This window comes from Erythranthe guttata, chromosome 2 (assembly GCF_056151865.1).
Source record: "Erythranthe guttata isolate IM_541 chromosome 2, IM_541, whole genome shotgun sequence".
Classification (NCBI taxonomy): Eukaryota; Viridiplantae; Streptophyta; class Magnoliopsida; order Lamiales; family Phrymaceae; genus Erythranthe; species Erythranthe guttata.
The window spans coordinates 16,173,841-16,200,319 of NC_142534.1; the positions used below are offsets into that span (position 1 = coordinate 16,173,841).

At 37.2% G+C, this 26,479-nt stretch overlaps 5 protein-coding genes across 8 annotated transcripts; 2 read left to right on the forward strand and 3 right to left on the reverse strand.

Moving 5' to 3' along the window:
• Positions 1-3,722: 3,722 nt before the first annotated feature.
• On the reverse strand, positions 3,723-7,741 carry LOC105963962 (nitrate regulatory gene2 protein). The gene is made up of 4 exons (XM_088813275.1): positions 6,136-7,741; positions 5,775-5,956; positions 5,134-5,357; positions 3,723-4,766 (listed from the first exon to the last, which is right to left on the reverse strand). The coding sequence occupies exons 1-4, from the start codon at positions 7,469-7,471 to the stop codon at positions 3,959-3,961; spliced, it is 2,550 nt and encodes an 849-aa protein (XP_088669401.1). The 5' UTR covers positions 7,472-7,741; the 3' UTR covers positions 3,723-3,958.
• Positions 7,742-11,743: 4,002 nt separating this feature from the next.
• On the forward strand, positions 11,744-17,974 carry FUS5 (Proteasome component (PCI) domain protein). Of its 4 annotated transcripts, none has more exons than XM_012988052.2 (9): positions 11,744-12,096; positions 13,423-13,498; positions 14,489-14,577; positions 15,233-15,322; positions 15,623-15,667; positions 15,765-15,835; positions 16,254-16,392; positions 17,264-17,352; positions 17,559-17,974. In XM_012988052.2, exons 1-9 carry the CDS (start codon positions 11,938-11,940, stop codon positions 17,578-17,580), a joined length of 780 nt encoding a protein of 259 aa, XP_012843506.2. In that variant the 5' UTR covers positions 11,744-11,937; the 3' UTR covers positions 17,581-17,974. The 4 variants fall into 4 exon arrangements, 3 of the variants coding, with proteins under 3 accessions (XP_012843506.2, XP_012843507.2, XP_012843508.2); XR_016029580.1 differs by having other exon boundaries at positions 11,755-12,096; positions 16,254-16,602; positions 17,123-17,352; XM_012988053.2 differs by having other exon boundaries at positions 11,755-12,096; positions 17,244-17,352.
• Positions 17,975-18,171: 197 nt separating this feature from the next.
• Positions 18,172-18,861, reverse strand: LOC105963639 (non-specific lipid-transfer protein A). The gene is made up of 2 exons (XM_012988055.2): positions 18,439-18,861; positions 18,172-18,330 (listed from the first exon to the last, which is right to left on the reverse strand). The coding sequence occupies exons 1-2, from the start codon at positions 18,786-18,788 to the stop codon at positions 18,321-18,323; spliced, it is 360 nt and encodes a 119-aa protein (XP_012843509.2). The 5' UTR covers positions 18,789-18,861; the 3' UTR covers positions 18,172-18,320.
• Positions 18,862-20,087: 1,226 nt separating this feature from the next.
• LOC105963640 (heat shock protein 81-1) lies at positions 20,088-23,115 on the forward strand. The gene is made up of 3 exons (XM_012988056.2): positions 20,088-20,375; positions 20,907-21,048; positions 21,134-23,115. Exons 1-3 carry the CDS (start codon positions 20,253-20,255, stop codon positions 22,972-22,974), a joined length of 2,106 nt encoding a protein of 701 aa, XP_012843510.2. The 5' UTR covers positions 20,088-20,252; the 3' UTR covers positions 22,975-23,115.
• LOC105963641 (ethylene-responsive transcription factor 13) lies at positions 22,988-23,826 on the reverse strand. The gene has a single exon (XM_012988058.2). The coding sequence runs from the start codon at positions 23,775-23,777 to the stop codon at positions 23,235-23,237; it is 543 nt and encodes a 180-aa protein (XP_012843512.2). The 5' UTR covers positions 23,778-23,826; the 3' UTR covers positions 22,988-23,234.
• Positions 23,827-26,479: the final 2,653 nt, after the last annotated feature.

Genomic DNA, 26,479 nt, shown 5'->3' on the forward strand with positions numbered 1-26,479 from the left:
AATAGAAGCTTAGATAATCATATAGGTTTGGTGAATTACATAAGACTCTCTTGAGGTTTGGATAATAAAGTACCCTTCTCTAATGTCGGTCATCTTACGTATACAGTTAAACATCTATTAATTAAGACAGTCGGAATTAGAGAAATTTTATTAATTTAGCAAATTATTAAATTATCGAGTTAATAATTTAATATGTTTTCACCGAGTTGGAACCAAGAGAAACTATTATTTAATCGAGGTTATTAATATATCGAGATTCTACTGTACATTAAGTTAAAATGATTTAGTGTAAATTTATTAATTAATATTTGCATTCTCAATTTTTTTAAAGAAAAAGATCATAAAAATACTAATATCTAATACCATTGGGCCATATATATAGTGGAAATATTATGTAAAAAGGCCAGATGAAATTATAAACAAGTATCTCGTTCTCGAACCCACGCCCAAAGGACCATAACTTATTATTGATTGGTATTGGACTGGTGAGGTCTATTTACGAAAAAAGGTAAATTGTGAAAACCTCCCTAAATTTAGGCTAAAATAACGAAAAACGCCCTCATCTATCATCTATTCGTAATTACCAAAACCCTCCTGAAGTTTGCTTCTGTCTTACACCAATCGCTTACAGTGTGACTTTTCACGGATTTTTTTTATTCCAGGGAATAGACTTTACACAATTTCAGATAGTTTCTTTTATTTCTCACATATTTAACAGAAGATATAATAGACTGTACACATTTTCTGTTAAAAAACTGGATCAACAGTTAATTAGAGGAGAATTTTGGTTATTACGGATAGGTGGGGGTATTTTTCGTTCTTTGGCCTAAGTTCAGGGGGTTTTCGGAATTTACCTCACCTATATCATTTTTCTATAATTACATTCACTTCTTAAAGTTTGTAGATTTCTTTAGTTAACACCATTTTATAGGGGATGTATGTAGGAAACTTACAAACTAGAGGGGCTAGATGTAATTTCTCAAAAGGAACGATTTTTTGTTCTCGGGGAGGTGGTTGTGATTTACGCTAATAAAATTGAATTTTCGGAATAAAATACTAAAGACATGCAGGGCTGAAAATCAAATCAAATGCTCAATCAGATCAGTGATCAAAAGCTTGATCGAGCCCATTTGTTAGTATATTAAACCAAACTTGGACGCAGTTTTTGGTTCAGTAAGCTATGAAGATTGGCTAGAGCTCGATCATGAAAAAATAAACTATGTATTATAAAAACCAAATTACTCAAGCTACACCCATGCGGGCACAAGTATCTCGTTCTCGAACCCACGCCCAAAGGACCATTACTTATTATTGATCGGTATTGGACTGGTGATGTCTATTTATGAAAAATGGTAAATTGCGAAACCCCTAAACTTATGCTAAATAACGAAAAACACCCTCGTATTTAATTACCAAACCCCCCTGAAGTTTGCTTCCATCTTACACCAACCCTTTACATTGTGGCTTTTTACGATTTTTTTTTATTTCCAGGGAACACAATTTCAGATATTTTCTTTTATTTCTCACCTATCTAACAGAAGGTATAATAGACTGTACACATTTTCTGTTTAAAAAACTCGATCAACAGTTACTCAAAGGGGGATTTTGGTTATTACGGATAGGTGGAGGTGTTTTTCGTTATTTAGCCTAAGTTCAGGGGGTTTTTGGAATTTACCTACCCTATGAAAGAAGACACTCATTTTTCTATAATTACATTCACCCCTTAAAGTTTGTAGATTTCTTTAATGAACACTATTTTATAGGGGTGAATGTAAGAAACTTACAAACTGGAGGGACTAGATGTAATTTCTCAAAATGAATGATTTTTTGTTCTCAAAGAGGTGATTGTGATTTACGCTAATAAAAAATGAATTTTCGGTAAGCTATGAAGATCGGCTAGAGCTCGATCATGAAAAAATAAACTATGTATGAAAAAACCAAAGTACTCGAGCTTGATTCGTGTTCAACTCGATTGAAGTTAGTTTGAGCTTAAATCAATATTATCAAACAAAGCCCAAGTTAAACACATCCGTTAATCTTAATAAATATATAAATAACCTTGAAACGATCGTGCATTTAAAGAAAGTGCAGGATCCAAAGTATAGTACTAAGAACTGTCTAATATATGAAACTAGTTAAAAACGATTTACGAGCTAAAACCCGTTTTTTTTAACGCACCAAATAGAAAAAACCCCAATTTGGGCCAAAGTGTAAGTTGCAAGTTGCTTTCCATGTTGGCTTTTCAATGTCATCTATTTATGTAATGGTCCCCTTCACTTTATATGTGATAACAATTACTCATGCATGCATATCAAGATGTTACATTGTTATCATGCTCCATTTATATGATTTTATGGCCTTATCATTTATATATATATATATATATATATATATATATATATATATATATATATATATATATATATATATATATATATATATATATATATATGATTTTATTTATATATATGCACTTAATTATATAGTTTTTTTCTCCATGCCTTGGGGTTCAAGATCCAAGATTAGCAATAGTTATTAATTATTAATTAGCAAGCTAATAAAATTCCACTATATATAACACTATTTAAATACATGTAGCCATGGTCAACCCTATTTCTGAGGCGGGTTTGTTGCAAACATGAACCAAATATGAGACCAACATGCACTCCGACAAGTTCACCTTTCGAGAGCGTGTACGAATAGTTTAATTGGTGGAGTAAAAGAGCATGCGGTAAAGAGTAAACAATTGACCTAAATTTCAATCTTTTTTATCGACGCTTTTTGTTCGTCGGTTGTCACACATTGTTTAATTCTACTGTAGTTCGTGCAGTTTGCAAGTTATTGCATGAAAATGAAGATTAATTTATCAAGTACAAATCATTGTTGTTTTAAAATTCCTCAACTTCTTCTTTTGTTTTCTTGTTTTACAATTTGGAATCTCACAAAATTAACAGTACAAATCATTGCTGTTTCAAAGCTAACAGATTAAAGATACATAAAAAATCTGGCACAGGCTTTTATTTATTATTTTCTTGTATATTGTACCAATAATTTGCATAATTGATATGATTGCTTTTTATTAAGGGACAGGTTGTACTATTTGACCTCAACCAATTGAATAAGTTAGCTGGCAAACTTACTAAATCATCACATGCAATAACAAAATAATTGTGTTTTGTTTATAGTTCTATGCTAAAATAATATTTGCGGGTTGACCCCGGAAATTACGGCCACTCCTCTGAGGTATGCTCAAATTACGAAAAAACTCTCATATATTGGATAATTACAACCACCCTCTTCAACTATGTATCGTCTCACACGTCCATTTTTACAGTGTCAAATTTACCTTCTGAATAAGGGGTTTTCGTAAGACATTACATAGTTGAGGGGTGATTGTAATTATTCAAATATGAGGAGTTTTTTCGTAATTTGAACTTACTTCAGTGGTAGTCGTAATTTATTTTTTATTTTAATTTTTAATTTTTAATTTTTTTGCCAAAGTGGGACTAAATTAACCAAATTCCTTGAATAAAGATCCATGTGCAGCCTCTGCAAGATCCTTAATACAATAGTACTTAAAACCTGGAGAAAAATATCATCACCAGCAGATATAATCCACTGATGGAGGAAAATAAAAATAAAAATAAATAATAAATATATAAATGAATAAAATAAAATAAAATAAAATAAAATAAAATAAAAAAATCTACACAACTTAGAAATAAATACCAAAAATAAGAGATTTATAGATACAACAACACAAGCACTTTTATAGTTTTATTATGTACACAAACACCCCCCACCCCCCCAATACAAAGGGGGTATTCTGATAAGGCTACAAAATTCCAAATATTCACAAATTCAATATCCAAAATTATAGCCACAACAAATGAAAATTTGCCTCATGCAATTTCCTATTTCTAATTTAAATTGAAAAAAAAAACAATTCAAGTTCACATTAAATAGCGTACGAGCGCGTGCAGACAGTCTCGAGAGCTTCGGTCATCAAGTTCGAAAAGCTCGTCATAGCCTGAAAAACTCCAGGCAGGCCCGTCTGGATATTATTCAGAGTCATGGCTCTAGTAACCTCGACAGCCCTCGAGTGTTTCACCATTTCGTCCTCCACGCGCCTCTGGCAGTTCGAGAGCTCCGCCTTCTTATCCGCCAGCGGGTCACGCGAGTCCAGAGCATGGCCCTCGTGGGACCCGCCGCCGTCCGGCAGCCCGATCCCGACCATGGAATACGAGTGGTAGTACTTCTTCTCGATGGTCCTCAAAGAAGACGCCTTCCTCTCGAGCTCCTTCGACGCGGTTTCTGCGCGTTTCTTGATCTTGATTTCTTCGGATTGTTTTAGCGATATCGAGTGGACGACGTTGATGAAGCTCTTTATGGCTTCGGACGCGACCGTGTCTGGGATTCTGTCCAGGGCTAGTTTCCACTCGTCGCAGAAGGTGAACACGTTGGACAGCTGGCGGTCTTCGATGGGCTGTTGTTGTTCGGTGGTGGTGGTGGAGTGGATGGGGATTAGGGTTAGTTTGAACCAGGAGTGGAGGGATTGGAGGAAGCCGCGTTGGAATTTGATGAGGCGGCAGAAGCTGGAGTGCCAGGCGGTGATGGCTGACTCGAGGTCACGGGTGGCTTGGCGGTGGAGATCGGAGGTTACTTCGGACTTGGTGGCGGTGTGGCTGACTAGGCCTCGGACTTGTTGGACTATGTCGTTTTGGACTTCGTGGAATTGGTTCATCGATCTCCACATGTACATGAACCTGCGTTTTTATTTCAGTTTTTATCGGTTGTAAAAATGCCGGCCCCGAAAAGTTATAGGACAAACGAAATATCAAATAAGACCAAGTTATTTTACCAACCAAACAAGGCCTTAATGTTTTTTTCCGACAAAGTTGTGATCTTTAGTGACAACTGACCTACATTTATCATGGCAATCCTCTCGTCTCAATTTTCAAAAAGATGCGTTTTTTTTACAACCCTAAGTGGATTTATCGCAATCACTAGACAATGCACCCAACACCAATCGTAATTTAAAAAAAAATCAAATCTTGATACTGTTCGAATTCAAACACAAATTTTTAGACTAACGGGTATTTTTATTTACGCGTGCATATATAATATACTTACCCGTGACAAAGTTCGACGAGCTGCGGTACAAGATCAGAGTCTCGTAGACCGATAATAGCAGACGAGGTAGTCGACACAGCCTGAGAAGTCACCACAATAAGAGACTGGAGCCTCGTTATCGATGCTTTTGTCTTGTCCACCTTGGCTTCCTCTTCTCCACGGTACTCTTGACTTTGAAGCGAAGACAGCTTTCTGTCGTGCTCGATTTTCACTCCTTCTCTTGCCTGACAAATGATATATATTTAATTACGGGTTTTTTCGTTCCGTTGATAAAAGGGGCACAAATCGGATGGGAAACTAAAGACAAGTTTGTTGGAAAGCGGACCCCACGAGCATGTTCCAAAGTTGACAACCTAAGATGATTCCAAAGCTATCCTTGTCACAAAGAGTGACGACTCAGGGGCATTTCGGTCATTTCACATAAAAGGGAATCATCCAAGCTTATAGATAAGCACTTATATTACAGATAAGCTTAAAAGACATCAACATAACACCAGCACCACCCAACTAACAAGACAGTCGAGAATTACGATCGCCAACTTTAGCGTCTAAGCAATGCCGAGATATTACATCTAAGAATTGTATATGATATGATATGATTCGTTAACGAGAAAAAAATCGAGATTTTTAGATTACTGTACCTTAACTTCTTGATATAGTTTCTTTTCCCATGCCAGGAGCCGTTCCAAAGTGGAACTGAGGCTCTTACCACCCGATTGCTCGATCGAACTCGGCTCGAATCGGTATTTTACTGCCAAAGGAGGCTTCGATGTCCAGCTTGAGCTCAAGCTACTCAACATTCCACTCGAATGATACACCGTTTCTGAAAATCAAAAAAAAAAAAAAAAAACAATCGCCATTCAACTTCCCAAATGCACGAAACGCCTCACAAATCCAAAAACACGATAAAAATCGAAGCAATCACAACTTAAAAAATCACTAAAACACTAACATTTAAGTAAATTCTTGATTGTACTAACATAAAAATCTGCAATAACTTACTACGCAACTGCTTGAAGCTCCGATCGACCTGAGCCCGGCCCGTTTCAAGAATCTCGGAGACCTGCTCCCCGGCAGAAGCGGCCTTATCGAAATACTCCTTGATTGCCGCCACAATCTCCGCCAAATCACGGTGCCTCACCACCATCCTGCGGTCGGAATTCTCCTTCTGAGTACTCCCACCATCTCCCCAGCTCACCGACGACTTCCCGTCGTCCTCTGAAGACAGCTTCTCCGATTTACTCGAGAAATCACGATTCACATTCGCATTAGCCGCAGCCGCATTCGCCTCGTTCTTCATCGACCCACCGAAATTCGACCGCGGCCCGAAATCAGATCTCGACTTCAAATCCTCGGTTTCGCCCTCATCCGAGGAGCTCGTCGAGCTGCTATAGCGATCGTGGTCACCCCATTCGCTGCACTGCACTTCTTCCCTCTCCGTTTCTCCGTCCTCCTCTTCGTCCTCGTCTTCGCTCTCCCATCGTTTCAAATTCTGCCCCTTCTTATGAGTTTTCGGGTGATTGTTATTATTATCGGAATTGCGCGAATAGGACGAGTAATTCGACGCCCGGTCATCGAAGTCTTTGCCTAGAGGATTCCGATGTGGTGGATTGTTCCCCTGATTTGGGGGATTGGAGTAGGAGGTGAAGGTGGAGGATTTGTCGTCGATTTCGTTGTCGGTGTAGCGATCGGTGTCGGAATCGTTGTCCTTGAAATGGGTTGTGGTGGGGTTGTTCTTGGTGGGGAAGTGATCGGAGTTGGGAGGAGATGGTGGTGGGTAGAAATTGTCCCAATTCCAGACGGAGGAGGTTTGGGAAGGGGTGGTGGAGTAGGTTGAATTAGCTCTGGCGTTGTAGGTGAAATCGTGGTGGGACGGAGGGGAGGATGAGAAGCTTGAGTCTGAGAGGATGTGGGGGAGTTTCACCGGCTTTTTCTGGCGGGTGGGTGGTGGTGGTGGTGGGTGGCGGCGGTGGGAGGAGGCGGTTGACATGGGCGGCGGCGGCGGAGGGGGGTGGGGGGAGGGGGAGGGGGAAGGGATGTGGTGGTGGTGGTGGTGGGAGGGGGGAGGGATGAAAGTGGGGGGTTTGGGTTTGGGGGCGGGGGCGGCGGAGGAGGGGGTGCGGAGGAGGACGGCGGGGGAGTGTTGGGAGACGGAGAGGGGTTCGCCGGAGGCGAAGGTGACGAGGGCGGAGCCGGTGATGCGGAGGGAGCGGCAGTAGTCGGAGTGGGCGGCGGCGAGGTGGTGGCGGGCGAAGACGGCTTCCTTCATGAGGTGGCGCCGCTCCTTGCACCGCCGCACTGTGTCCTCGTTGTCCAGCTTCGACGCCGTGCAACCCATTTTAAGAATTAATTAAAAAAAAAGATGGTCGGCGCGGCGGAGGAGGAGGTTGTGGTGGAGATTAAAGAAAAGAGTGGTGGTGGTGGCGGAGGAAGGAAGACATTGGGACGGTAGTTGAATCAATGTGGGATTTTGGTCTGTTTTCTCACACAGTTACACACACTCACTCACTTCACTTTACTCTTTCTTCCACTACTTAAAGTTAAAATGAAAATTCATTTTTTTTTATTCTGATTTACTTTTATAAATGGCGTCTTTGTTTTTATTATACTGTCTTAATTTAATTTAATATTCACTGAATTTAGATACGATCTGATTTTCAATTTGTGTCACCCTATTATTTTTTTCTCATCTTCCCACTGTTTCTTTTTTTTTTTAAGTAATTATAAATTTAGTTTTAGTGAAATCAAGCCTGCTAATTAAATAACTTTTGAAAGCTTTTCTCAATATGAATTTAGTTAAGTGTGTGATTTAGAAATGGGAAGAAAAGTTCAATTGGAAAAAATAAAAAATAAAAAATAAAAAATCATCAAAAAATAATGTACAGAAATTATGGTGTCTAAAGCTTGGATTTAACGAAAGTTTTAAATGTAAAGGAACAATCCATAGAATATGAAGTTGGTGGGAAAAAGTTAAAAGTTCAAACAGTAAATATAATTTTTTTTTATTTAAATATAATTTCTTTTTGGTGGGTGGCCTTTTGTAAATTTTTTTTGTTTCGTAAATATTAATTTATTTATTTTACTTTTTTTAGTTTTAATGGAGGTAAAAAGGAATTATCACTTGTTTTCATTAAAAAAAAAATTTACTCGTTATAAGTCTATAGCAACGAGGCTCGATAGAAACCTGAAACCCCAATAAAATACATGAACCGAGTTTGAGCCTATATTAATGAGGCCCGAGAGTTTCGGTCTATTGTAACAAGTCCCGATGGTATGCGAAACTGAGCCAACCAAACTCAGCTTACATGGCCAGATTGTTAACGATAATTATTAGTGTTAGTATTTATATTAATATTAGTATGACTATTAGTATGTACCGAAACAAACTAAAGTAGGTCGTTTACCCTCATAAGTCATAACATTTATATTTAAAATTAAAATACTTGAATTAAAAAAAAATATTCGAGCATCTAGAATTTCACTTTTTTTTTTCTTTTTGGTTCATATTCTTTCTTGTTCGACTCGAATTGTTACTATTTTGCCCCTCTTTAAGCAGAAACCAAAAGAATATATTCTTGAAAAGTATCCCATCAAATTCTCTTCATTTCTTTCTTCTTATATATTCATCAATAAATAAGAATTCAAATATACAAAACAATAAACCCCTAAAAAGTGGTGTCGGGTGAATTCCTTTTTATAGGACACAAAGTAATTAAAGGCAAGATGGGGGTGGTGAAAGTAAAAAGGTTTAATTTTTTTTAAAGAATTTCTTTTCTACTTTTGTTGACTATATATATTATATATGATGGCAAATAGTGAAATCCGCGATAAAAACTAGGGCAAATTACGACTACCATCTCAGGTAACGATAAATTACAAAAAAAACCTTCGTGTTTGGATAATTACAACATCCCCTTAATTTTATATTGTCTTACACATTCACCCTTACATTTTACATACTAAATGAGGTATTTTTTCGTAAGAAAATAGATAGTTGAAGGGGGTAGTTGTAATTTCCAAACATAAGTATTTTATTTACATAATTCGATATTACCTAAGAGTGTTGCCGTAATTTGTCCTTAAAAACTAATGCAAGTAATTACTAAAACTAAAAAGTATGATTTTATCCTTAAAATACTTTAGGATATGGTTATTATTAAATTAAGGATGCTATCAAATGCCAATATTTTTTTTAATACTAGAACCTAATACAAGAAATCGAGCATCTTACTAATCGAATTAAATTCGTGATTTGTAGAGAACTAAACCCTTTTTGTTTTTTAATGATAAACGAATAAAACTTCTACCAAGCTTCGAAATTCGTTATTTTTAAAATTTGTGTTAAAAAAAAAAAAAAAAAAACAGATGATCACTTTCTTACATTGTGCCTGGAGATATAATAATGCCCAAATTCAGCTTCTTATCCCACACTAGAGCTTAGTACAACTTCGTACCATTTCTTCTATCCATTAAACATTAAGACTAATATATATATATATATATATATATATATATATATATATATATAACCACCAAATCCACAGTAGTTAGAGTCTAGGTTGTTTTAAAACCAGAAAGTGCATGCAGTGAAGGGGGCCAAGATTTTCTGATAAAAAAGCTGCAACAAATTCTTGAAATATATTAATTTAATTATAATTTAATTTTATTTATTTCCCAAAACTTAGGGGAATGCTAAATACTAGCATTTAAATAGAGGTCAAATATAGTAGAAAGAAAGAACTATACTAGGGCTTGTGGAAAATGACACAGGCTGCAATCCATACAAAATTATCCCACTATTTTATTTTATTTTAATTATTTATTTATTTTTATTTACTTTTTTCTACCTAAAAAGATGAACTTTGCTCTAGCTCCCACCTCAAAAAATTAAAATTCTTTTGTGGCCATTAATTTATTCCCAACACCCAATTGGTGCAACCACCACTTTTTGAAAAAATGGCCCTAGGTTCAACTTCAATCACCTCATACTTTTTTTTTTTTTTTTATTTGCAAATTTCCCCCAACAAATTATCAAATTGCATTTCTAGCCCCTCACACTTAAAAGTTCAAGTTTATTTGAACTTTTATCGAGCTTTTATAGATGTCTTTGAACTCAATTTGATACGCAATCGGATTGAGTTCCATTTCGAGCCGAGCTTCAGTTTATCGAACGAAAATATGTGTTCAAACTTGATTCGTTATGTTAATAAATCGATCTCAGACATTTTTTAACGAACGGTCTCGAATCGAGTAGCCTGGTTTGATTCTTAACCTTGTTCGTCACATAAACATAAACATCCAAAATTGAAGGGAAAAAAAGAAAGAAATTGAATCAAAATTAGAATCGACAGAAGTCAGAATTTTTGTTCCGATTTGTACCACCATAATTCTTATGGATGAAATTATATTATTATCGATGGTGTACTCCACATGTAGGTGATGATGGAGCAATAAATAACCTCTATCTACCAATCAAGTGGTGTTGAGATCCAACTCAACATAAATAGGAACAAAAGGGAGATAAAAGTAAAGTGAAAAAAAATAAATCATTATTTATTTATTTATTTATTTAATTTTCCTACAAAGACCAATAAATGTGACACAAAATTGGTGTATAACGGGTCCCTACCACGTTTGTATTTGTCAAACCAGCTAGCATTAAGAAAGGGGATCTTCTCACTATATAGTCAAATTACTTACACATATATGGGTCCCACATATATCATCACCCTTTTGAAATTCAGCTTCCTCTTCCTATTTATTAGTATGAAATGAAGCACGTGACCTGCGCAGGTCGTGCTTCATTTCATATCGAAAAAATGTGGAAATACCCGATTCATTATAACCTATGAAGACCAAATTTCTTGAATAGACGATTGCGCCTATTTAGTATTTATGTGTAGCCACGAATGTGTTTGTTTTTCAAGGATTAGGTTCGAGGAAGAGGATTGACAGTGCTCGGGATTCTACATCGAACAGTCAATCATTGATCTTAATTTTTGCATACCTTCTTATTCGTTTAAGGAAATTATCCTCGAATCTTCTCTATGCAACGGCAGCTCGTCAGTTGTCACCTACCCCTATTCCTCTCTTGCAAGCTGGTACGTGTTTAGCGAACCTTGTCAGTGTGCCATTTAGTTTGGGAACATATATATATATATATATATATATATATATATATATATATATATATATATATATATATATATATATATATATATATATATACGGCCTCCTTACTACCGTGTTCCCCTCTGATGACCACTTCGATCAAATTCGCTATATGTGGCCCACTTTGGCCTTGGGCTCGTCTTCCTTATTTATTGTTTTTTTGGCCCACCGCCCAACTTTCGGCCCAACAATTTTTGAAGATAGGGAGTTGGGCCCACTTAGTGCCGATTTGACCCATCAACTTTCGGCCCATTTAATTTGCAATTTTGTTTGTAAAAAATTAAACGTTAGTAGTGATTAGAGTAAATTTTGAAATAGTTACCTACTTCTAAACATTGATTAGAGGTAAACTCTATCTAATTTTCCATTATCTAATTTGTTCATATTAAGAGTGGGCAAAATTGTAATTTAACGAAGAAATGAAATAATTTCATTTTCCGTTCCAACCCCAAAATAGAAATACAATAAATCTAAAAATAGCCCCTTTCCTGAATTTCAAAACCCTAAAACGTTGATCAAACAAAACCCTAAATTTTCAATTACTCTGCCATTGTTGAACGTATAAAGAAAGATCATAATTCCATAATTTTTTCCCCAATTCGGTGGATTAGTAGCAATTTGGGAAGCTGAGAAATGGATATTGAGCAGAAGCAAGCGGAGCAGATAGAGTATTTTGTGAAGCAGGCGTCGGATAACAAGGGCTCGGCGCTCTCGAGCATCATCGTTGAGGCAACTTCGCACCCTTCACTGTTTGCTTTCTCCGAGATTCTCTCTGTTCCGAACGTACTCGAGGTAACTACGCGCGTTTTGCTGTTTGTAATAATATCAATTACTTTTTCAATTTTGTTTTCTGGATATTGATTTCGGCAGCGAAGTGTATAATCTGCGGTATTTGGTGTGGGTAGAAAGAAGGGTTTAGCTAGTGATGCTTCTGGCATGCCCATTAATGTATAGTAATTGACTTGCTGATGGTTGCTGGTTTCATTTTTGGCTTGTGGTTTCGAAATATTTACTTCGATATTCGTATTATTATTTTTTATTGGGGGCAAATCTTCGACCGGTATGAGTGTCCCCTATAACAGTTGAACAGTTGCACCAAGGATTTCTTGTTTTAACTTGCTCGCGGGTTATATTAGCTGATTCATTGTAGCATAGGTTGTGATTAGAATAGCGGCACCTGATTCTGCGTTTTGGTTTCTGATGTTTGAGATTATATTTGATATGAAATGCTTTTCGAAGCCATCTCTAACCCCTCTTTCAGAAGCACATTCAGTAGAACAGCAATATGAGAACCATTGTGCGCTTATAGATGCAAGTCTGGGATTAACTTGTGAATCTTATGTGTTATAAGTTAAAACCAAATAACTCTATTGTGGCAGTTTTTGAATTTAATGAAGACAGTAGCAATTGTATAGTCGAGTCTGAAATAATGAAATTAGAAGGGGTACCGCTGACAGCTTCTTACAAATGGGGATCTGTTGGAAGATAATGCAGCCAATCCTTCTTGATCTGTGGACAATATTTGATAAATATGCGATTGATGAAGAATTCCTCTATTGTTTGAAGCATTCTTTTGTCTGGATTTTCCTTTAATGTACATCCATATCAATGCTTTCGGTCTCTGGTGAAAATTGTGTACTTATTTATCTTATTATGACTGTAGTCTTTCTATATCTTTTTATATATTGATATATCTGATGCGTATGAGTCATACTTCATGTTGGTCACTGAATAAATGTATGGTACCTCAGTCGTTGATGGTTTTGACCTCATTCAGTGACATTAATGGACATAAGGATTGGGGCTTCTGATGCAGATACGAATGTTTGGTTTGCTGTAACAAGGATCACGTGTCATATTATCCTAAAAGAGTGTATTGGGAAAAAAAGTGTTTCAAGAATATAACACTGGAAATTTGACTGATATATTGGTAAAATTTTACTTATTACAATCTTTGAGTCGATGTCCTAATACCAAATGACTTGGAAGTATCCAAGTTAAAAAAAAAAAATCACCGTGTTGTATTTTATGACCAATGCTGTAAAATTTGAATAGTTTCTGTTGTTTCCAATTTATTGATTTATTTTCATTTTTCTTGATCTATGTAACTGTGTGCAGCTTGCAGGAACCGAGAACAGTGCCTTCCTTGATTTGCTTCGCATGTTTGCTCATGGTACCTGGAGTGAATATAAGAGTACGTTAATGATTGTCTTCTCTTATCTATTCATCTTCTGTTGTTTGCTTCCATGAAAAAATGTTTAATTGTTATAGTGACTTGTTCTAATTAAAAGCTCATTTTTCTTTTCTTTTCCAATAAGAGGATAATGAGTTTTATTGAGCAGCCAAATTCTCTTTTGTGCCCAGAAGTGTTAGTTTTTTAATGCTTGCTCATGACCTTGAAAATATAAAGGAAATGAAATTTGCTTTCTAGGTGTTAGATACTTTACTGGCATTTAGGAGCTTTCATGTTATTGCTCTTAAATTGTGTCATCAATCATCATAAATTATTTTTTTTACATTTCCATGCTGTTCCGAAACAAAGCGAGAAGAAATTATCTTGCCATTATTATATCTGAAGCCTCTCAGCTTTTATTGGTAGTTATTTTCGTTTTCGGCGTGATCTTGCTCTAAATAGATCATGGTTGGTGGATCACTGTTCGTAGATAAGGAGTTTTTTTCCCCTTCCATGTTTTCTCAGAACCTGCAAAAGGTTTTTGTAAATGATTGATGATGTCATGGATTCATTCAAATACTTAATTAGTGTCACACGTGTTTCTCGAGGTTAAGTTTCTCCATCAAATCTGTTATATCCATACTTGTCAATGCAGATTTTTTGTTCCATAAAATTCTATTTTCAGAGTCCAACGAGTCATCCTCGAGTAATCTTAACGTAAGAATTTTATCAACAAAGAGACATATATTGTATTTTGTGCTAATTATCTGTTGACATGGAATCACAAAGAAGCCACCTGCAGCTTGAGTTAGGTATAGACCCAATCAGGTAACATTGAAATTCATCATGAAACTGGAGGTGGTCTCTTTGTGGTGTCTTGGTTAGATAAACATAGAGGACTAATGGAAGATGTTTTAAGATGGAAATGAAGTTTACTCAAACATATCCTGGTTATGGAAGGAATTTTCGACATTTTTCTTTAAAACATTTATGTTTTATGTTGTGATACAGGTAATGCTAGCCGTCTTCCACAAATTGTTCCTGATCAAGTTCTGAAATTGAAGCAGCTGACTGTGCTTACTCTTGCTGAGACAGACAAGGTAGCTTTCCATGTATTTGTTTCCTGTGTTTGTATGTCTGTATCTAAACACATGATGCGCCCGTTTTAACTTTTCATTGTTCATTCATGGTTCATTTATTGCCATTTAACTTGAATGTTTTTATGGTCAAATTTGGAACAAGTAAGATGGTTTGACATGTCTGCTTAAAAATATTCTTGTGAATTTGTCTATTGAAATTTACAAATTGTCTTACAGTTAAAAACAATTGCTGCATGAATATTATAAAATATTTAAGTATACCTTTTGTGTGTAAGTTAACTGCATTTACTGATGGACCTTAGGAGCTACACTTATCTGCTTCTGTTTTCTGGTCTAATTCTTTGGCTCCTTTTCTTTGTTGTCAGTATGTTCATGTTTAATTTTTTTAAATCCATTTACTATTTCCTACTCACTCCGTATTCCGCATATTTTTTCAAATGTACTTATGACATAAAAAAATATATACGTGGAAACTGTCGAAATCCCGTCTGCATAATTACTTTTTGTTTGTTAAGTCTTTTATTTGCTTTTCAAATTTTTATATTTTATTTTCTGTATTTTTTAGTAATATAACATGAGCTATTGGAGGTTATTCTTCAAGTTCCTCTCTACTCAGAATGTTTGGATCTCTCAAGTGTTTCTCTCCTATGTCCAGGTATTGCCCTATGATACATTGATGCAAGAGTTGGATGTTCAGAATGTTCGTGAGTTGGAAGATTTTCTCATTAATGACTGCATGTATGTGGTAAGTTTCTGCTTCTCTTTCCTGCCCAATAACTTCATGGTTGACATACCTAAAGTCAGTCTACTCATGAAGTGTGAGATGATAACATTATAGCTTTGCATGGTTGGCCCGTATTAATTTGGTGTCCCCTTTTTCAAATTTTCTTTTTCTTTCTTTTGCCTTTTATCCCCTGAAATTTTCCACGCACAATAAACAAATGGCCTATAATATTGATTGTAAGGTTGACAGAGACAGTCTTTTTGGGGAAATTCCAATTTGCAATTATCAATGCTTTAATTTGTTGCTGCTGTTGTTGGACAGGGGATAGTCAGAGGAAAGCTCGATCAGTTGCGAAGATGCTTTGAGGTCTTAGTTAGTGTTTAAGTAGTTTAAATTCTGGTTACTTTGTTGCTCGTCCGACTTGTCATTAGGTTGAAAAAATAACTGTCAAGTGAACTTGTAGGTGCAATTTGCGGCAGGGAGGGATCTTAGACCTGCCCAATTGGGTAGTATGATTCAAACGCTAGCCAGTTGGTAAATATTTCTTGCCCAAGGAAATTCATTACTACTTCATTTACATTTCAAACTGGGTTCTTGATTTAAGTTTCTTAATATCTAAGGCTAAATACGTTCATATTTTCTTTAATGGTTTTCTTTCTCCGCGTGTTAGACTGCTATCAAAGGTTAATAAGAAATTCAGCCAAAAAAAGAGTACCGACATCAAGTTGTAAATAATTGTTTTATTTTAGATTCAAGTTGTAAAAACTTTTTAGCGAAAGGCACTTAAAGTTATCTTGTGATCACAAATTGTTATAGATTTGATGATACTGTATTGCATAATGCTTGTTTGTTTTCTTTTCCTTCTTCTTCTTGGATTTCCCTTCATTTTCCTTCTGTGTTCGACTTATGTCTTGTACCCAAATTTAGTTTTTCGTTTTCCACAATTTCTTAGGCTATCAACTTCAGAAGATCTTCTTGTTTCAATTCAAGACAAGATCAAGTGGGCAGATTCAATGAGTGAGATAGACAAGAAGCACAAAAAGGAAGTTGATGAAAGGGTCGAAGAAGTAAAGAAAACATTATCTCTGAAGGTCAGTTAAGTGAACTTTCTTACAGTGTGCTCTGTTTCATGTATTGTTATTGTCATTACATGTGATTCCAATGCTGTCAGTGGTTACGTTACATATGCTGATATGCTCTTATATAATTATAACAACTAATTTGAATGCTGATGGAATCTCTGGAAATATGCCGTCGGAAGTCTCTTTTCAGTTCCACTAAGTTCTTTGAAAAGACTAAGGGCATCTCCAATGGAGTATGTAAAACGGGTCTCTAAATTTGATTTTAGAGATCCAGTTAGAGACTCGGGTCTCTAAAAAAAAAGTTCATCTCCAATGAGGAGTTCTAAAAGAATAATTTTTACTATTCATTTATAATTTATTTCTTATTATAACTAGATTATAGCTTAGTTTTGTACATTAAATTTTTGATTGTTAGTTTTTTATTGACATTATCTTATTTTTTTAATATATATCTCACCTAGGAAAAAAATTGAATTTTTTGTTTTCGTATTTTCAACAAAAATAAATATTTCCAGTAACAAAAATAAATATTTCAACCACAAAAATGAAAATTTAATTTTCTTAATTTTTTTTATTAATTTACCGTGGGACAACTTTAAGTTAGAGTCTCTATATGCAATCCCAAATATAGGAAAATATTTAAAAACTTTGGGAATAGTCTCTATTTTAGAGACTCTACCAAAGTCCCTAAAATATGGAGACTCGTGAGTTTTAGGGACTCCATTGGAGATGCCCTAAGTATTTGTATCTATAAATAATATAAACTTTATTGTCTAAAATAATACGTTATCTGTTAGAAGAGCGAGTATGTTGTACTATATATCTAGATGTGTTGGTCGATGTGTCTTACGTTGTGGCAGAAGTTACCAATTGTAACCAGGCCGACATTGATTTCCGGGGGCATGAGGAGATCTATTCTGAACATGGTGGAGTAATGGACTTTGAGGAAGACCGAAGCCGCCCAAAGAGGTATCATTCATTCGAAATGCCTAACTTCGTCTTTAGACTTCTGCTGAAATTTCGACCTCTATAATTTGGTTCTCAACTCGAGAAGTAGATTTTTTGAAGTTTTCGTTAAGTGATTTTTGCTATCTATATCTACTTCACTAAATAATGAAATTATTACTACTTTCAAGATTCATTGACTTTGATGGTTTGACTTGAATAATGTGCAGGAGACGACATCCCGTAGGTTGAGGAGACGAAATTAAGAGGAGATTCTAGGGGTATATTGGTCAGATAACTTGCCATTTTTTTGGATCAATGGCGTTGCATAATGCAAGATCACTCCTCCTGTATTTGGGGGCCCTCTCCATTGAATATGTCAACCAAATTTAGACTCAAGAAAATCGACAGCATTGATTAGCAAAAATATATAACCTGAGTAAAAAAAATCTTTTTCGATTTGGATAAGAAGCAGATGTAATATTTTTATCCGGGCTTAAACTAATATTGGTGAGACAATATTGCACCTATATTTTACCGAACTTGTCGAAACAGTTTCCGTGCACCCTTTATCTTCCATTGTGATGGATGTAAGTATGATTCCTTTATCTTCTTCGTTTATTGGTTATTCTGACTTTGCCGTTAACGGTATTGAGTTGTAATTATGTTTGGTTAACCGTGTGGTATGGTTTCGTACATCGTTCTGTGGGGGCGTTTTAGAGTAAAAAAGAATTATCTGAACTCCGAATTTCGGCAGGTTATATAGATCATTAGATTGATGTGTGTGTGTGTGTGTGTGTGTACTATATATAGATTTGTATGTATGTGTGTGATTATGATATGTTTGATGAAAAGCTTTTCAATTATTATTGACATCACTTTCTTGAATCACTTATCAACAAATGTTATTACATTGTAAAGTAGACAGTTCAACCAAACATGCACGTGGTGCTATTTATTAATCCTTCACTTGGTCCCCAACACACTCTTAATTAATTAATCCTGTAAAAAAAAAAAACAGTGTCAAAACTAATTATTACATGACAACATTTAAATACAAAATAGAAAGAAAAAAAAAATCAAATAAATATGTTACTATTTATTACTCACGTGTCACAGTTGAAGGTGCGAGAAACAGGGATACTGAGTTGAACACCACACTTGGCGGGAAGAGACTGAGCTGCACTGTCCTTCAAGCCGGCAGAACGGCCAGCTGCCGCCTTGACGCAGCTGCATAGAGCCCTCTTATCGGCGGTGGTTTGAGCCAACTCTTTCACCGCCCTTACTCCGGCGCAGCACGACGGTGACGGGCTATCTCCGCCCTGTCCCATCAGGTAACCGATGCATGGAATCAGAGCTGCGTCAACCTGACCGCAGTTCACCGCCGCCTGCCCGTGCTGCACCACCAGTGGAATCACTACAGCCACAAGTGCAACTAACGCTACTGCACTAACCTTCATCTCGTTTTTTCCGCGTGTTCGTGTTTTTTTTAACGTGTGTGTGTGTGTGTGTGTTTGGTGTTGGTATTGTTGTGAAGATGGAGGTATTTATAGGGTTTGAGTAGTGAGAAAATGAGTATTTTCAGCGGTTCTTATTGTCTTTTTGGTTTCTTTTTTTATGTCTCAGAATAGCAAATTTTTATCTGTATCACATTTTTTATGCTCCATTTCACTTTGTAATATTCTCTCTGCTTCCTCTTTTAATTTGCATGTGTTTCAAGCTTTTGTCAATTTTGTTAAAGAGTTAAATAACTCGAGTTCGAATATCTTTTTCAGTATTTTTTATACATCAAACTTATAACACATGAATATATACGTTCAGTGTAGTTTACATATCCCGTGCAATTTGCAAAGTTGTTACATTAGAGTAAACGTGTACAACGACTATGTTGCACATTCATAATCCTTTTATATATTTATATTGATATACACTTCTGGATTGGAATCGGCAAAACTCGAAGAAAAAAAAAATCATTGTCTTATTGTATATAATAAATGATAAACAATAATATTGATACTATTTTTCTCAAAAAAAATATATATTGATATTATAAGTGTATTTATTGTTTTGAAAAGAAAATTGAATTTTTAAAATTTAAAAAACGTACGGGAAATTGGAATAAAGTAATTCGTATAGCTATCAAGTATGGGCTTTTATTTATTTGGGAGATTCAACTGGGACGGGCCATCAACTAAATCTGTGGCCCGTATCCTTTAATCTGGGACTACTTAGGTGGGACCACGAAATTTAATTTCAACAAACAAATAAAAAACAAAAACGAAAATTGAAACGTCGATTAAAATAATTCCTAATTAATTATTCCCAGGGTAAATTACAACCACCTCCCAGAGGTATGGTCAAATTACAAAAATCCCCATCTTGTTTGGGTAATTACAATCATCCCCTCAACTATAAAATTTAGTGGAATCTTCTAGATTATATGGAATATTATCACTTTTGTAACCGTTTTATCCCATTCGAACTCCACATTTTGAAGCAAGATGATCATAATATGTGTTTTTTTGGCTTGTATGTATCAGATTGTGATGCATCGGAAACTGTATTTTTACACAAAAACGAGTACAAACTAGAGCAAATTCCACGAAATCCAGATGATTATGTTGAATTTGACACCATAAGGGTGGATGTGTAAGGAAAAAATCATAATTGAGGAGTAGATGTAATTATGCAAACAATAGGGGTTTTTTCGTAAATTGATCATACCTCAGGGGTTGGTTGTAATTACCCATTATTCCCATGAAGAGGGAAATTCTGGAAGGATCTAGAAACCCTAGACAATAATAATACAGCTCTATAAAACCCCCTCTTGGCGTTTACATTTCGTCACGTACTATCTGTATACTGCTCGCAATTTAATTTTCATCGGAAAAGTAGAAAAATCTCGTCGGTGAAGATCGTCGACAATGGCGGACACGGAGACGTTTGCTTTTCAGGCGGAGATCAACCAGCTTTTGAGTCTGATCATCAACACTTTCTACAGCAACAAGGAGATTTTTCTCCGTGAATTAATCAGCAACTCCTCCGATGTAAGCCTCTTTTCTCTCTCTCAATTTTTTTCTCTACATAATTTATTTGTCTAATTATTGTACGATCGTGTTGCGCGTGTGTTCGATTCATGCATCTGTCACTTGTAATTTGTATAAATTTTTTTTTTCAATTTTGGTATTGTGTGCTTTATTTGTGAAATTGCTGTTTGTGTTAATTTATTATGATTAGGTATCTGAATTTGTAGTTTTACGATAGTTGATCTTCTCTTTGTTAATCTTCATCTGCACGTTGAATGATTCATAATTTCATATAGTCGAATTGTATTTGTTAGTCTTCTCTTTTGTGTAACTATGCAGACTTGTTATGTTTGTTAAATCTTCTCATAGGAGGATTTTGGAATTCATTCCTTTATTTATCCTGGCATTGTGTTTGGATTGATATAGTATTTTAAGGAAAAAAAAAAAAAATATATATATATATATATATATATATATATATATATATATATATATATATTTATATATATAAGCGCTAATTATGTTCTTCTGGACTTGGAATGATTCATAAAGGCATTGGACAAGATCCGTTTCGAGAGCTTGACAGACAAGGCGAAGCTCGATTCCCAACCGGAACTCTTCATCCACATTATCCCCGACAAGACCAACAACACACTCACCATTATCGACAGTGGAATTGGAATGACAAAGGCTGGTTAGTACAAATCTCTGTATCGATCTCCTCTTTTGAATCGTCGCCAAAATCTAACTTTTTAACATGTTTCTTGTCGAGATTTCAGATTTGGTCAACAACCTCGGCACAATTGCCCGGTCAGGAACCAAGGAATTCATGGAAGCCCTATCAGCTGGTGCTGATGTCAGCATGATTGGACAGTTCGGAGTCGGTTTCTACTCCGCCTATTTGGCTGCTGAAAAGGTCGTCGTCACCACAAAGCACAACGATGACGAACAGTATGTTTGGGAGTCACAGGCTGGCGGTTCGTTCACAGTTACCAGAGATACATCAGACGAAACCTTAGGCAGGGGTAGCAAGATTACTCTGTACCTCAAAGAGGACCAGCTTGAGTACTTGGAGGAGCGTAGGCTTAAAGATTTGATCAAGAAGCACTCTGAGTTTATTAGCTACCCAATCTCTATATGGGCCGAGAAAACCACCGAAAAGGTAATTTCAGACGACGAGGATGAAGAAGAGGATAAGAAGGATGAGGAAGGAAAGGTTGAGGAAGTAGACGAAGAGCAAGAGAAATCCGAGAAGAAAAAGAAGAAGATTAAGGAAGTTTCGCACGAGTGGGACTTGGTGAATAAACAGAAGCCTATATGGATGCGTAAGCCTGAAGAAATCACAAAGGAAGAGTACTCTGCTTTCTACAAGAGCCTGACCAATGACTGGGAGGATCATTTGGCAGTGAAGCACTTTTCGGTCGAGGGCCAGCTCGAGTTCAAAGCTGTCCTCTTTGTCCCAAAACGGGCCCCGTTCGACCTATTCGACAATAAGAAAAAGCCCAACAACATTAAGCTCTATGTTCGTCGTGTGTTCATCATGGATAACTGTGAGGATTTGATACCTGATTATCTTGGATTCGTAAAGGGTATAGTGGACTCTGAAGATTTGCCTCTCAACATCTCGCGTGAGACGCTGCAGCAGAACAAAATCTTGAAGGTGATTCGCAAGAATCTAGTCAAGAAGTGCTTGGAGCTCTTCTTCGAGATTGCAGAAAACAAAGAGGACTACCACAAATTCTACGAGGCTTTCTCGAAGAACCTCAAGCTCGGCATACACGAAGATACTCAGAACAAGACGAAAATTGCCGAACTTCTGAGGTACCACTCGACCAAGAGCGGTGACGAGTTGACCAGCTTGAAGGATTACGTGACTAGGATGAAGGAAAGCCAGAACGAAATCTATTACATCACTGGCGAAAGCAAGAAAGCAGTCGAAAATTCACCCTTTCTCGAGAGGTTGAAGAAGAAGGGGTATGAAGTACTATATATGGTCGATGCTATTGACGAATATGCAGTCGGTCAATTGAAGGAATTCGAAGGGAAGAAGCTAGTTTCTGCTACGAAGGAGGGTTTGAAGTTGGACGAAAGCGAAGACGAGAAGAAGAAGAAGGAAGAGTTGAAGGAGAAGTTCGAAGGTTTGTGTAAAGTGATCAAGGATGTACTTGGTGACAAGGTCGAAAAGGTAATTGTGTCGGACCGTGTGGTGGATTCGCCGTGCTGTTTGGTTACAGGGGAGTACGGGTGGACGGCAAATATGGAGAGGATTATGAAGGCGCAGGCTTTGAAGGGTTCAAGCGCGGGCGGGTACATGGCGAGCAAGAAGACTATGGAGATTAATCCGGAGAATTCGATTATGGATGAATTGAGGAAGAGGGCTGATTCGGATAAAAACGACAAGTCGGTTAAGGATTTGGTTTTGTTGCTTTTCGAGACTGCTTTGCTTACATCCGGTTTCAGTTTGGAGGAGCCGAATACTTTCGGAAATCGGATTTTTAGGATGTTGAAGCTTGGGTTGAGTATTGATGATGATGAGGGCGGTGATGCTGACCTGGACATGCCGGAGTTGGAGGAGGTTGTGGCTGATGCTGACGGCAGCAAGATGGAGGAAGTTGATTAGATATTCATTTTGGTTTTCTGTTTTTCTTTTTTTTTCTTTTTTTTTTTTTTTTTTTTGCTTGTGCTGGTTTTAATGTTTTTGAATATTACTTGATTGTGACATGCATCTTTTTTTATAAATTCATTTAGTTGCCATGCAAAATATATATATATATTTTTTGTTTCTTTTTTAATTGTTTAATACAAAAAATGTGCCAACTTGCAATTTTCTTTTTCATCACAGTTAAAGTTGTGAATGTGTTCAAGCTTTGGTAGCTACCATCAACTTTTCCTCTTCTTCGCACAGCCGCTCATTATTCCGGTCAATGTAGACGGCTCCGGCGGCTGCCGTCGCTTACCGACTCTAGCCGGCTTCCTTGCAGCGCCCGAGGAGCCAATAAGGTGAGGGAAATTGAGCCTGGCTCGCGAGCCGCGCAGCTCATAAGCCGCCTCGTCGTAAGCCAGCGCTGCATCCTCCGGCGTCTCGTACGTCCCCAGCCAAAGCCTCGCCCCCTTCTTCCCCGGATCCCTTATCTCCGCCGCAAACTTCCCCCACGGGCGCCGCCTCACGCCGCGGTAGCGCCTCCACTCCAGCGGCGCGTGGTGCTCGCGCGCCCCCGGTTCTGCGTTTTCACCCCCTTCCGAGGTAAAATGTCGATTCGCCCCTACTTCCTCATAGCTCAATTGCTCCCAAAATGATGTGGTTAAGGTTGAATCAGGGTTAGGGTTGTAAAATTCATCTGGAAAATCAGAATCATTTAGGAGGTAACTTTGTATGGAATCAAGAAGAATGATATCAGAATTTGACATTGTTTCTGCCTGCATTTTATTTTTTTTCAAAATAATAAAATAAAATAAATAAATTCCCAACAAATATTTATATTTGTTTCATTAATTGAGAAAATGAGATGACATCGCTTGTGTATATATACTGCTCGGAGTAGTATTATTAATATGACCCTAATTAATAATTTACTCCAAATTGGTTAATTAAAAATAAATAAATATTAAATAGTGGTTTCCTTGAAGATTCCTTGGTCCATATTTTGGATTGCTTAACACACGTGCATATTTTCTTTTTCTTTTTTATTTTTACATAAAGTTAATTAATAAAGGTTTTCATCAGTCAGTCTAATATGAACATATATAATTAATTATTTATGTATATAAGCTGTTAGTTAAAGACTACTAATTTATATAGGGATTTGCTTTTTACCGTTTGAAAAAGGCTATTTACCGTTCAAAAAAACTCTCTCTCTCTCTCTCTAAAAAAAATTGCTCTCAAGACGATTTCTTCACAAATCATTCTTATTGGTGTGATATACGAACATAAATGAGTTCATCGGATGAAGATCGAGATAGCGAACACAGCGAGGTAAAAATTCCGTGTTTTCGATCGAAAAAATGGGCTAAACAATCGAAAGCCCAACATGGGCGCCCGACAGTGCAGTGCACGCCCATGTTGGGCGTGCAGTTGGCTGTTACACGCCCATTATGGGCGTTTGTAGGCCAACTGCACGCCCAACATGGGCGTGCACTGCACTGCCGGGCGCCCAACTTGGGCTTTTGAATTTTAAACCTTTATTTTTTTTATTTTTTTTTAAATCAATTTTTTTACGTTTTTTTCAGGACGATACGACTACATTTGAAGTTGATCATACCGATTATTTTACCACTACTCAGTTGTTTGACTCGAAGGATGAGGTAGTGGTTTGGGTGAGGTTCGTTGCAAGAGGTCTTTTTGTGAAAATAGTAAAAAGCAGCAGTCCTAAAAAAAAGATTTTTTTGACTTGTGACCTATTCGGGGAAAAACGAGAATGTCCATCAACTAATCCAGACGCGCGTCCGAGAAGGACCGGTAGCAAAAAAATAGGTTGTGGTTTTCATATTGTCGGAGAACTACGATGGGATGATAGATGGGGGGTCAGAGTAATATACGGGAAGCATAATCATGTTCCGATATACAAGTCCGGGCATGGGATGAGTGCATTGTCTCAGGAGGAGGCGAAGATCATTAGTGATCTGTCACAAAGTCATGTGCCGCCCAAGAATATTTTGGCTAACTTGAGACAAAATGGTTTGGGTCTCGATGCTTATTCGAAACAAATATACAATGAGAAGGCGAAATTGAAAAGACTATCTAGGGGTGACCGTACAGTGATGCAACATTTGATTGGGTTGCTTGAGGAGCATAACTATTACAAGTGGTTCCGTACTGATGAAACAACACATGCAGTTACTGATTTGATGTGGGCTCACCCTCAATCTGTCGAATTGTTAAGTAAGTTTCCGTACGTATTACTACTTGACAGTACTTACAAAACCAATCAGTACAAATTGCCTTTGTTGGAGATTGTTGGTGTTACTCCTGTCGGGAAAAATTTTACTGTAGCAGTCGCATTTTTGCGCCATGAAAATGAAGACCATTACACATGGGTGTTGCAAAAGCTGAAGAGACTTTTCCCCCCTCAGACTCTACCTAGTGCCATTGTGACGGATCGAGAGTTAGGGCTCATAAAGGCGCTAGAGAATGTATTTCCGACCGTACCTCATCTCTTATGTCTTTGGCACATTAACATGAATGTGGGGCGTCGTGCTTCAAGATGTCTCGGCAATAGTAGGCGTCGCGGCACGGCTTTTGTACTTGGTACGTGGCAAACTTTGGTAAAATCAGTGTCTGAAGAAGATTTCGCCAGGAATTACACAGCTTTGTTGGTACAGATAGGCCAATGTAGCCGAACCCCAAGAATACTCGCAAATGAGATTGATTTCCTCTAACAGTGGGAAAAAATCTGCTCTAACCTTCGATCCACTCTTATCCACGAACAACAACTTTCCAAGCAAGTATGCAATATATGCTCGTACCCGATACGCGGAAGGAAATGTAGAATTGTCGCCATACTTCACCTCCAAATCATCTAACCGGGGTCCGCCACCATACCACCACTGCTCCATAAGTGCGGGTGCGACCCCGAAAGCTCTCGCACCAAGCTGGATCGCGTCGGCCTTATCCATCCAAACGTTAGGGCGAGTTCCACTAACTCGCAAACCCATGATGTAATGCACGTCGTGCAGGGTAATTGTCATCTCACCGAATGGCATGTGAAAACTGTTGGTGTCCGGCTGCCACCTCTCAATAAAAGCCTCTATGAGTGGGTTATTGTGCTGAGGCAGCGAACAATCACGCAAGTGATACAAGCCGGTATTCTCCAGTAGTGAGACACAATCATCGTCGTCGGGGCCCGGCCAAGTACACTTCGCGTGCGACCGTAATTTAACCATATGTCGACCCTGTTCAAGATATATTCATATATAAGTATACCACAAGCAAGTGTAAATATTATAAACAAAATTTATTAATATTAATAAGTATTACCTTTCCCTCCCAAATGTCGTAGGCAATGTGTGCTCCAAAACTTGGAATCAAGTGAGCGTATTTAGGTCCACCGGGTGTCTCACCGGTCAACATCCAAGGTCGAGAAGGAAGTTTTTTTCTCGGAGCGGTGCGGGACCTCGAGACAGGATTA